Source organism: Ursus arctos, unplaced genomic scaffold (assembly GCF_023065955.2).
Source record: "Ursus arctos isolate Adak ecotype North America unplaced genomic scaffold, UrsArc2.0 scaffold_14, whole genome shotgun sequence".
Lineage (NCBI taxonomy): Eukaryota > Metazoa > Chordata > Mammalia > Carnivora > Ursidae > Ursus > Ursus arctos.
Genome location: NW_026622808.1, coordinates 47,207,102 through 47,220,385, shown reverse-complemented (window position 1 = coordinate 47,220,385; position 13,284 = coordinate 47,207,102). Strand labels below are relative to the sequence as shown.

Here is a 13,284-nt window from a genome sequence, read left to right as displayed (position 1 = left end):
CCCTGCCTTAGCTGAGGCTCTGCTCATCTCTCTCTGCTGGGGCTTCTGTGGGAGTCTCCTACCCTCCATTGAAACACCACATCCACCCCCACATAGCTACCAAGAGAGGTCCTTAAAATCCCCACCAATGCTGCCCCTTTGCACAGCCCTTCAAAGGGTAACAGCCAAACTCCTTCCCACAGCAGCCGAGGCCGTCCAGCCCCCCTGCCCTGTCTCATTTCATGATGGCCCAGTCACACCCGCACTCCATTTAGACCTTGAAAGTGTCCAACAAGGCCTTTTCATAAACTCAATATCCCTCCTTGCACCTACCCATCTAACAATCACACCCTGAAATGCAGCTCAGGGATTAGCTGTTCTACCAGGCCTTTCCTGCATCAACACCCATCCAGACAAAACCAACCGTTCCTTCTCTTCTCAGGCTCTCACTGTATTTTGTACTCACTTTTCTTAAAATACCTGTAACCCCTTAGTGTACTTACACCTTACACCTCCATCTCCACCTGTAGATGGCAAGCTTCTTAAAGGCAGTATCTCATCTTGTCGTTTTATCCTCAATGCCTAGAGCAGAGTAAGGACTTTCTATCTAAACCCACACTTCCAGTTAAGGACAACAGGCATGGCAAGCAAAGCAGCTTACATAACAGGAATCAAAGAAGTCCAAGTGAGGAGCAGAGATAAAAAGGATGGGGTTTAAAAGATGACAGTAGAAACTGAGCTACTTTTTAGACTCCTAAGATAATTTTTTGTGTAATTCTTATAGTTTAGGGTTCTTAGGAAGCTATTAAAATGTCTGTGTCCCTCAGGGACTTCAGGGCCTGAAGTGGGGAAAAAAAAAAAAAAAAAGGTTCCAGGGGCGCCTGGCCAGCTCAGTCGTCGAGCATACGACTCCTGATCTCAGGGTCGTGAGTTTGAGCCCCATGTTGGGTCTAGAGATTACTTTAAAGAAAGAAAATCTTGAGGGGGGTGGGGGGAAGGTTCCCAGAAACAGTAAGAAATAAACAGAGCAGGGTAAAAGGCTGCCCTAGCACAACCCCATGATGCGTGTACTTAAATACGCCAGAAGAAGTGCTTGTTTGAGTGTAGTTAACTGACAGTGTGGTTTCAGTTTCTAGTTGTACAGCAAGTCTCAGCAAGACCTGTACATTTCTGCCTCCTTCACCTCTCTATACATGAGCAACTCCACCTGCAACATCACGGTGGGATTCCCCCCCCCAGTTAACAAGCACCATTCACTTCCGGGGCAGCTGTCTTCTTTTCTACTCACCCTATCTCCATGGGTCGATCATACAACTGCACACAAGTTTGGCAAAATACCACCACAACTGCAACGAAAGTTACTCTCCACTAATTCATGGATATTTCAAAATCTATCATGATTATTTCAAAAGATAAAACACATTTCCAAAGTTGTCAACCCTTCTTCTATTACCTTGTTCAGTGTTTCTTCTATTAAAAAAAAAAAAAAAAAGCCAGTGAAGATGATTTTAAAAATACTATAAATACATTTAAAAATTTTTTTTTAATTTTCTAAAGGAAATCAGGGTCTTTTTTTTTTTTTTTTTAATATTTATTTATTTGAGAGAGAGTGTGTGTGTGCGAGTGGGGGGAGAAGTAGAGTCTCAAGCCAACTCCCCGTTGAGCAAGGAGCCCACGTGGCACTAAGCCCATGACCTGACCTGAAACCAAGAATTGGAGGTTTAACTGACTGAGCCACCCAGGCACCCCTTAAATTTTTTTTTTTTTTTTTTAAGAAATCTCTACACTCAGTGTGGGCTTGAACTCACAACCCTGAGATCAAGAGTCACATGCTCCACCAACTGAGCCAGCCAGGCACCCCTATAAATACATTTTAAGACGTATTAACAACACAATCAAAAAATGGCTTCAATCCCCACCTGGAAAAACACAAGGGTAACTAACATATGCACTGCGCTTTGTTGCTGACAAGCACTCCTGACTGTATCAAGGAATGAACTTCTAAGTAGTCAATTCAGTGGGGAAGCTGGGGTGGGGGTGGGGGTGGGGGGGAAGAGGTGCTAATGACGGGCTTAATCCGTATGCTGATAACCTAACCAATGAGCCCTGAAGGGACTACAGCACACAGAAGGTCCAATGACCCTGTTAGTTGGTAAGTAAGCTAAATAACATAAATTGCCTTCGTTTTCGAGGCTCTTGGATGGCATGGGCCTGAAGAAAATGTCAGATCTGGATGCAACCCTCACTTTATTTTCAAATCCAAATCAACATGTCTGAGTGTGCTGCCACCCTCAGAACTAGCCAGTCTTTATTAAACTAGGCCTTTCAGTAGGTCTACAAGTACTGAACTCTGAGGAAGACACTTCTGACCAGCACGTGGCTGGTGCTCCTTGCGCCACTAGGCCCAGGAGCTAACCTATTCCTGAGCGTGGGACTGCTGAACCAGCTCAGTCAAAATATTTAGTAGTGGGATATATATTTAAATGTTTGAGGAACTCTAAACCAGTGGTGCTTAAATATCACTGAGCGCCAGAACCACTTAGGAGTTTTGTTTAAAATTCAGGGTTCCTGGTGCCATCTCCAAAAATCATCACGTGTAACCTACTGCCCAGGCAACTGAGTCTAAAGTAGGCGCTCTCTGGGCTATACTTGGAGAATTTCTGTTACAGGCTGTCGGAAAAGCATCTATAAAACATGATTCAACTTATTTCCTAGCTTTCTCAATCCCAAATTAGAATGCGGCCAGGAAGGATAATCAACCAGCATCTATGTGTATAGGGACATAAGCACAAGTGACCCATGCACACATTCAATTCAGCATGACTGCATTAGGCTGCAAAGACATTTCAATATTCTTTTATTTCTGCAAACAACATGAACTTAGGCCAAAAGTAGGATAAAACCCAGGAAAAGGCAAATCAAAAATCACTACTGCTGTCACATTACAGCATCTGCTGTATTAGAGTAAACCTGCCCTCAACTCTTCTGATCTAATTACAGATTCTACTTCGCGCAGGGCGTCTTCTGTTTCTGATGAAAGCTGAGCTGTGAACTAATTGAGGTGGGGATTTAGAGATTTGGTGCAGCAAACCTCCTCATAAAAATGGCACAAAAGGCTCTCTTACTGTTGTTACGTATTAAATCTTATTTGATTGATTTTACTGTATTCCAAATTACAAACATAAGGCAGAAGGTTGTAATTATAGTTTTATTGATTTGTCATTAAGTTTTAATCAAGGTGCTGCTACAGGGAATGGTTATTAGGGCAGTGTGCTTTTGTTTCTCTCACACACTTAGAGTTGCTATAACAAAGTCATTGTGGACACAGTGGATACCAACAAAATGTGATATTGTTTCTAAGGAATCTATTTGCAATTTAACAATCTTCTATCAAAGTAAATGTTACAGAACAATGACCCAACTGGACTATTTATTTTCTCCATGTCTCTATACCTTTCCGACCATTGACAGCTATGAAAGGTTTTGTTTTCCACTCCTTTTTATGCTACCCATGAAAACTTGCTTCTCCTAAATTCACCTGTTTCTTTCTCTTACTTTTAGCAACCACACCTGTATGAATCTGAAACCAAAAGCTTATGCTCCATGAAACTGAAACAAGTTTAAATCGGAAGGCAGTACATACATTTCTCAAGTATTTATTGAGAAAACAGATACTGAATGGCTTTGGAAAGTTTTTTTTAAGAAAGTGCAAAGATAGGGGCGCCTGGGTGGTTCAGTCAGTTAAGCATCTGCCTTCAGTTGAGGTCATTATCCCAGGGTCCTGGGGATCAAGCCCTGCTTCAGGCTCCCTGCTCAGTAAGGAGTCTGCTTCTCCCTCTCCCTCCACCCCTCCCCCCCACTCATGCTCTCTCGCTCTCAAATAAATAAAATCTTTAAAAAACCAAAAAAGAAAGAAAGTACAAAAAGATAACTGGAGCATCAGAACCAACATTTCCACAAACTAAAAATCTTTTCAACATATGACACTGTAACTAAATTTAAAATCAATCAAATGTCAACATCAAGATATGTTTCACCTGTGAAGTCATTCTATGTACCCACTATTGATCACTTCTCTTTTTAAAGTTCTCCAGGCATCACAGGAACTATAAAAAGGCATCTGACATTAGGCCTTACCACCTAAGGGACCACGGAAATCCTAAGAGACACAGCAAAAATATGACTGTCCCAGAACTGTTTATCTCCAGTGTTACAGACACTTGTTTCCTAGCTCATATCCACCTATACCACCTCCTACACCCAAAAGTTCATACACACACAAAACAACGATAAAGCCTTCAGTATTTTAAATGTCAGTTACAGATAGTATTAGAATATACAGTATTTTCTAGATATGAAAAAATGTATCATTAACATGATTAATTTAACCATTATTACCCTAATTATATATCACTTTTTATATTCTTCATAAGTCTAAGAGACAAAGTTTTTAAATTGAAGAAAGCTTATCCTTCAACCTGGCAAACCAGCTTTCAGGCAAGATGGCCCTATGTGAAATGAAATAAGAGGCCAAGTTCTTTTTGCTGCCTGTTCTCGGCAACATACAATAAAGTATAAACCAAATACTGAATTTATGAGAACATTTAAACTTAAAGCAACATGCAATTCTAAAATAACGAGAGGCAAGGGCTGTCACAAAGACAGACTCGCAACCTGAGAGACACTGAAACTCTCACAGACAACTTGTTATTCTTTAATATATATCCTTAAAAAATACTGCATGTAATGAGGTTCTAAAGCCAGAACATAATCACAGAAGAAAAAGAAAATCTAAACCTAGGCTAGTAGGTTAAAAGATTGTTTTTAAATTAAGTATAAATTGTTTTTAAATTGCAGTTTAAGCTAATTTTCCAGTACAATTCAAGCACAGGAGTTCTTACTTCGGGTAAGAGTAGAGGGAATGAAAATGTCCAGAAATTCTATGCAAAATGTCCATGCATTCAATTTCCTGGAGAGACAGCCACAGGTTTCATCAGATTCCTAAAAGGGTCCATGGCTCATAAAGGAATTACCAGTTGCCACTCAGAAATTAATACAATGCTAGTCCCATCACTTTTCTAACTCTAGTAAATCACAAAGGCAATTTAAAAAAAAAAATCCAGAGTTAGGTTCTAAAAAATCATTTTTAAAACAATGTCAAGTTTTACAAAAACCACGTTAGTGAATTTAATGTTTCTTAGGCTAATTTCAACTCTTCAAGGAACCATACAACAGATTTCTTAGATTAAGAATGCATTTTACAATGAAATCTTGCCATTTCCAACAACCTCGATGGATCTAAAGAGTATATGATTTCCCACCTATGTGGAATTTAAGAAACAAAGTAAAAAGAGAGATAGACAAACCTAAAAAACAGACTCTTAACTATAGAGAGCAAAAGGATGGTTACCAGAGGGACAGTGCGTGCGGATGGGTGAAATAGGTGATGGGGATTAAGAGCACATTTATCACAATGAACATCAAGTAATGTATAGAATTGTTGAATCACTGTATTATACACCTGAAATTAATATGACACTGTATGTTAACTATACTAGAGTTAGAATTCTTAAAAAAAAAGAAATTCATTTTACAGTCATGGAAAAGTACAGGGTTTTATATATCCCAGATGCAAAAAATAAATACATTTTTAAGACACAAAAAAACCAAAGAGCAGAGATCTTTTTTCTTTATCAAACATCATAACCTCAACAATTCATATTATCACACAGAGTGACACTGCTTTTCTGTATAATAGACTATTTCCTCTATACTTCCTTTTCTCCTGGATTTCCTAGATATAATCTGATATGTTTTCATCAACTAAAATGATATAATTAACTTGACTTTATTTGTTTAAAATAACTTTCTTTTAAAAGATCTTAACACATCCCAACTCCTGCTATGAGACCGGTTTCACCTTGATACCAAAGCCAGCAAGACACAAAAAGTTAACTATAGACTTATATCTCTGGTGAATAAAGAAGCAGAAGTCCTCAACTAAATACTAGTAAACAAAACCTAGCACTAAGTAATAAGCATTATATACCATGATCAAGTGAGATTTATCCCAGTAACGCATGAGTGCTTTAATGTTTGAAAATCAGTTAAAGTAATACACCATATCAGCAAAATAAAAAACAAGTCTCATTATTATCTCAATAGATGAACAGAAAAGAAACATGGACAAAATTTAACCTTCACAGTGTAAAAAATAAAAATTCACCCAACAAATCAGGAATAGAAGGCAACTCCCTCAACTTGATAAAGGACATCTATGGAAAGCTCACAGCTAACATCATACTTAATAGTGGAACACTAAATGCCTTGTCCCTGAGATCAGAAAAAAGGTAAGGATGTACACTCCCATCACTCCTATTCTACACTGTACTAGCGCTTCTAGCCAGGTCAATTAGGCAAGAAAAATGAAAGAGAAGGCATAGAGAATGAAAAGAAAGAAGTGTGACTACCTCTATTTGCAGAGGCTATGACCTTGTGTATAGAAAATCCTAAGGAATCCACTAAATAATTTTAGAACTGATAACTGAGTTCTGCAAAATTGCAGAATACAAGATCAATATATGAAAATGAATTCATTTCTATAAGTAGCAATGAACTGAAAATGAAATTTTTAAAAATTTCCACTTAAAACAGCACTAAAAAGAATAAATAAGAATAAATTAGTGAGAGGAGTGTAAAACTGAAACTACAAAACACTGTTGAAAAAAATTCAGTAATACTTAAATGGAAAAATATCATGTATGTATAGATCGGAAAATTTAGTATTTTTAAGATAGCAACAGCCTCTTGATTTGCAGATTCAATGGGATCTGTATCAAAATCTAAGTTGCCTTTTTATAGAAATTGACAAGCTGATTCTAAAATTCACAAGAAAATGCAAGAGACCCAGAAGAGGCAAAACAATCTTGACAGAGAACAAAGTTGGACTACTTCACACTTACTGATTTCAAAGCTTAACACAAAACTGCAATAATCAAGACTGTGTGGTACCAGCATAAGGACAGAGATCAACAGAATAAAACTGAGAGATGGACTGCCTATCCTGTCATTGCTTTCCAATTTTACTCCATTATAATCAGATACCGAATGATCTGTATGACATTGTCTCTACACTATTTGTTGAAATTCACTTTGTTGTAGTACTGGTTTATACATTTTCATTAATGTTCCAAGTATGCTAGAAAAAAATGAAGAATCTTCAACTGTTAGGTGCAGAGCTCTACACATATCCATTAGCCCACTCTTGTCATTTTCTTGTTCACATCTTCTATGGTCTCAATAAACGTTTCTGCCTGCCTGGTCTTAAGACTTTTATCCCTAGAAGTTAATATCTCCAACAAAGATTATAGTTTTGCTGGGTGGAGGGATGGGTGAAATAGGTGATGGGGACTAAAGGGTACACTTATCATGATCAAAGAAAAATTAAATTTTTAAAAATTACATTTCTATTCATTTCTCCTTGTACTTCTGGCAATCTCTCCTTTATATTTTGAGACTATATTATTTATTCCAGGTTCAGGTTTGTTACATCTCCCAAAAGAATCATTCCTTGTATCACTATACAATAGTCTTTGTTTTTTTGCCCAATACTGTCATTACTCTATCAGCTCTTTTTCAGTTTGTATTTCTGTATTGGTTTGAGTTTATCAGACAAGTAGAACCACTGTAAGTGATAAGAATAAAGGGTTATTACAGGTGTGAACAGTAATTGCGGGAGCTAATTAAGCAGGTTATATAGAATGGTTGCTTCTGCATCTAGCGTTAGGACAGAAATTAGAGGGCAGGCGATGGGCAAGGATGAAATGATGTGAAATGGGGAAGAGCAAGGATAAATTGATCCACCTGTTTCTCACCAACCTCAATGATGTGGGTGACCTGTAGCATAAGCTAGTATTCTTCACCACAGAGCCCACACATCTGACTCAGAATTTAGAGACGCTGAAGGAGACGATCCAGTAGGAACTGGAGAGGCTGTAGACCAGAGATGAGGTGTATGAACTGCAACAGTGCCTGACTCTAACACCAATCCTATAAGCATCGACCCAACTGTTGCTTCACTTCCACCTTACAAATCTTGTGCTAGTTTCTTTTGTAGCCAGCATAACCTGCAACCATTCTGGAAAGGGAGTTCTAGGAAATGGAGTTCCAGCTCAGTCATGTTGACACAATACAAAGCCACCACAATGTGCATGGATATCTACTTCCGTCTCCTTAATTTTATTCTTTCTAGAAACTAATGTTTTAGGTACGTCTCTTGAAAATAGCCCATTGCTGGATTTTTCTTTCATCCTATCTAGACTCTATAACTATCATGTTTAATCCATTTACATTTATTGGTGTTTATGACTCTCATAACTTAAAAGAACTGTCTTTTAAAAATGAAATAAAGTATCATCTGTACCACAGACATATGCATGATTTGCACTCCTTAAGTATTTCAGATGCATAACTTGTTACTTACCACTTCTCCAGCAGAGGCAGCCAACATATGCTTCACAGGCATTAAATATGAAGATGAATCAGTGTGCAAAAACCATTTCACATATTCATAGGTGATAAAAAAAGCAGCAGCTGAAATTTAAAACAAACCAGTCTTTCACAAAGTTTAAATATACATTCAAACTGTTTGGAAATGTTTCTCAAAAAAAATTACAACTCTAATTATAAATTGTGAGGTAAGAGATAAACATAATAGTTGGAGAAATACTCTTCCTCCCTGCCCCACTCTTGTAGAATTTACCGAGTCCATGTTATATGCCCAAACCTGGACTTATAAAAATGCAGAAGACATGATCCCAGCCCTGAGGGAGCCTAACAGTTAACCTAACATTCACCATTTTGTATTAAATAAGTCACTTGACATTTTTTAGTAAGCATTCTAGAATAACATACGAATTTCTGTGATCCAAATTATCTTTACATACAATAAAACAACCCACTACATTGATTTATAGACAGGTTAAGACTGAAAACATATGCTTTAAATAAAGTATCTATTTGATAATGTTTTATTGCTGTTCACTCAAAATAACTATGGCTACTTTTTACTATATCATGTCATCTTTACATCAAGGAAATAATCAACTATTTAATTACCACTGGCAATCAAAATCTCAAAAAAGCTACCCCTATCACCATGAACTAATCTTAACTGCACAAGAGGGCTTTAAAACCTGCCATGTACTGTTAATCAAAAGATGTTTATCACTTCCATAAAAGATAAGGCATGAAAGATAAATGAATGACCAATTCATCTTTTGAAGGACATTTGAACAAAATCACATCAAAGTCTAAAACACTCAGAAAAAGAGCTTCATAGTGAAAATCAGTTTTCAACAGTTAAAGTCAACAAGCTTTTAAACTCTCCTCAGGCTGCTAACAAAAATAAACACCGGGCCAAATGAGGACTCCCGTACCTGAAGGAGTAATAACCAATGCCAACAGTTTTACATAATTAACATAGTCCCTATTCCCACAGTGGGTCTCAATAAGGCTTTTCCTACTTCAGCACACTCACTAAATATACAGCTAGAATATCTATAACTGCATTCAGCAGTAAGTTCCACCTGCTACCCATTTCACCCTCCCACACCACCCCCAGGGAAGGGAGAAAGTGCTACAAGTTTCTAGGTTTTCCTGGCTAACCACCTCAACCTGTTCAGGCTATATTGCTACTTTTGTGATAGACAAATCTTTCAGAGATGTAAATCCTAGGGGCACCTGGGTGCATCCAACTCTTGATCTCAGCTCAGGTCTTGATCTCAAGGTCAAGAGTTCAAGCCCCACTTTGGGCTCCATGTTGGGTGTGGAGGCTACTTAAAAAAAAAAGGAAATATAAATACCAAAATTCTCCAAGGTGACGCCCAAGAAAATGCCACTAATTGGAAATGATGTCACAAGGTTCCAAGTGAGGCTCTGGACAAGTTACAACAAAGAACAGAAATTGGGCTGATACCTACAGTCTCTTCTAGAGAAACCAACACGGGGCTCGATCCCAGGACGACCTGAGCCGAAAGCAGACACTTAATTGACTAAGTCCACCAGGCGCCCCTCTTCTAGCTCTTTAAAAACATAAACCTATGGTTTTTCTACATTCCCTTCTAAATGAAAGTAAAGATCGTGAATAGGGTCTGCGGTCTCCTCTTTCAACCCTCAGTCCCCTTCTTCCCCCAACTCTTAACTCCTGCAGAATACTGCAGTCCCCCCTTATGCACAGGATATTTGTTCAAGAGCCCCAGTGCATGACTGAAATGATGGACAGTACCAAAACCTACATATACTACATTTTTCCCTATACATACAGATCTGGGCTAAAGTTTAATTTCTCCATCGGGCCAAGTAAGAGATGAGCAGCAATAATAAAATAGAACAACTATAACAATACACTGTAATGAAAGTTACATGAACGTGGTCTCTGTCTCAAAAATACCTACGCTGTATTTACCCTTTCTCTCGTGATGATGTGAGATGATGAAATGCCCACGTGATGAGATGCAGTGAGATGAATGGTGTAGGCATGTGACATAGCAGTAGGCTACTACTGACCTTCTGATGCTGCATCAGGAGGAGAGCATCTGCTTCTGGACCACTCAGTTACCATGGGTAACTGAACCACTGCAAGCAAAACTACAGATAAAGGGGGACCACTGTATGTTCTCAGAAAAGTCTACAGCCACTGAATGTTACATTGGTGTACTGTAGTCGGCCCGGAACCTTAACAAACAGTAAAAGAAAAGAAAAATAAAAAAAAAGGTGCCACACAGAAAACTTCTATTCACCAAAAATTCACAGAAAAACAAAAAGGCCATTTCTCAACCACGGGCACTTTGACTGACTAACCCAGCATCACCCAACCACTGAGTTCTGTGGATGGCAAAAAAAAAAAAAAAAAAAAAAAAAAAAAAAAAACAGAATAAGTACGGCAAGAAAAACATTTTCTCACACATGCAAAAGTTCAAAAACACATGTACGGAAAGTCCTGCTGGCAAGAATCTAAAACAGTCCTGTGAGCCTAAAAGCACCATGTACTCCATAGACTATTGCGGATACTACCGTCCACCAACACTAATTCCTCTGTGCAATTTGTGAGAGAAAGAGAACTTTTAAAATGATGAAGGAAATACCGTAATAGATTTTTTTTTTTTAAACTCCAATGCCCAGGCCGTACCTCAGACCAATGAAATCACATCTCTGTAAGGGGCACACAGGCATCGGTACTTTAACCTCTTCAGGCGACTGCAGTGTGGTGAAACTGAGGAACAGCTGCATCTCTCCCACACAGAGGACTAGACCTGACAGGCAGTGGGTGCTCAACAGTAACTTGCTGAAAGCAGTGAGACAAATGCAAATTGAAGGACAACCTCGCAGACAGTTTGCTGTCCTAAGGGCTGCTGCAGGAGGGAGAAGAAGAGAGAGAGAAACCAAAGGACCAAAACACTATTTTCTCTCTGCCCTACCAATCTTTACGTGAATACCATGCTCCGGATGAACACAGATGAACATTTAAGTATCAGGTGAACATGGAAGAATTTCTCATGAATTATCCTGAGAAAAAACTCCAGAGTTTAAGAATCTCCTAGAGCAGAGGTTCTATAATGGGGGGGGGGGGGGGGGGCGGTTGTTTTGTTTGCCTGGTTTGTTACTGAGTGCCACTGAAAGCATCAGTAAACAAAAGAAGTATCCAAAACAAGTACACCAAAAAGTAGATTAAATAAAAAGATACCGATTACAAAATAAGAGGACTATAAATCACATAATGCGACTCCAAACCTACAACAAAAGCAGGACACTCGAAGGAGAGTATCCAGGAGGAGGTTAGTGGGCGCTGGCTGCATCGTCTAAGAGCAATTTAGTTAGGACAGAAAAGGTTTAAGGCCTCTTAGGTTCACGGGCTCCAAAAGAATCTCCAAGGCAGTAGTTATTAAACCCAGCCTCACACTGGAATCACCTCGGAAGCGACGAAACCCCCTGATACCCGGCAAAGCCCAGACCAATTAAACTTCTGGAGGTGACACAGGCATCAGTATTTTTTAAAGCTTCCCAAGAGATTCCAGTGTGCGGGCAAGGGTGAGAAGCACTGCTCTGAGGTATGACAACCAATATTAGAGTAACATTTTCACGATCCTAACTGGGAATTTTAACAAGGAAAACCATTTTAGAAAGATTGCTCATATTCTATTACAAATATAGCAGAATGAGATCTCTAGCACTAGCTGATCCAAAAGCAGTGAGTTAATGAACAGAAAACAAATTCCAGAGATAAGCTACAACACACGAGCAAGTCTACATGGAGTAACACCAGAGACCATTCTGAAAAGAAATCTCATTATCTTGGTTTTCTTGCAGTGAGAATATCCATATAATTTTTACCATTAGGAAAGGATCCGATAGCAGCAGAAGGAACGCCAGCGTAGATTCCACGAAAACCACCAGCCTTATTAAATCCTTGTGGACTCTGAAGCCTGGTTTTAATGGTATCCAGAGGAAATAATATCAAGTCAACAGCGACACCTGCTACCCCACCAGCCTTTAAAAAAAAAAAAGAAAAGAAAAGGAAAGAAGGTTACAATTAAGTAAGCTCTCCGCCATTTGGGGGTAGGGATATGAAAAAGGTAATCTTTAAAGCATATTTCTCATACCTATCAGTCCACAGCTTATTTGGCATAGCACAGGACCTTCTACCTAAATTTATAGATTTTCTTGGGGAAATAACCATTGTTGTGCTATATCCTTAAACTGTAATTTTTTAAATAAATTTTTATTTTTAAAATTAATTTTAAATTCATTTTTAATACTTCCACATGGTTCAAAAGTCAACAAGCAATCTCAGAAAGGTTAAGAGTCCAAAGTCTCTTTCCCTCGTCTAATAACTCAGGTAAACCACTTCGGGTTCCTTACTGTACCCTTCTGGAGTTACTCTAGGCGTATACAAGCAAATATGAATATGAACTTTATTTTCCTTTTTTTAAAAAAAAAGTATATACAATACGTGCTGTGCTGCACCTTATTTTTATCACTTAAATCTTGCCGACCCTTCCATATCAGACCAAATGTTATATTTTTGTCTTCTTGACAAACGAGTAAAACTGAAGTAAGACTGTTCTGGGGGAGACTTCCATTTTGAAATAGGTAATGGTCCTTGGGAATCCAGATCTGTATTTTAAGATTCATACATCTAAGGATTCCTGTAGTATTTGCTCTCCTTTGTGTATATTTAAAAATTCCTTGATAATTTTTAAATTAAGTTAAAAAATGGGGGGGGGGGGGTTAAGTTCCCAGAGCGTA

General features: G+C 38.4%; 1 protein-coding gene across 8 annotated transcripts in view; it reads right to left on the bottom strand.

The window, feature by feature from the left end:
- The window catches only part of SLC25A26 (solute carrier family 25 member 26), a 128,377-nt gene that overhangs the window by 104,031 nt on the left and 11,062 nt on the right, over positions 1 to 13,284 (bottom strand). For 7 of the 8 annotated variants that reach the window (XR_006409806.3, XM_026501195.4, XM_044384998.3 and 4 more), the window contains exons 2-3: positions 12,370 to 12,526; positions 8,462 to 8,571 (exon numbers count right to left, since the gene is read on the bottom strand). The exons of the other annotated variant lie outside the window; for it this stretch is intronic. Coding sequence is in view for 6 of the 7 variants with exons in the window: in XM_026501195.4 (XP_026356980.1) it covers positions 8,462 to 8,571; positions 12,370 to 12,526 (267 nt within the window). In the remaining variant the exon portion in view is untranslated. The remainder of the gene's footprint in view (positions 1 to 8,461; positions 8,572 to 12,369; positions 12,527 to 13,284) is intronic. 8 annotated transcript variants of the gene reach the window in all.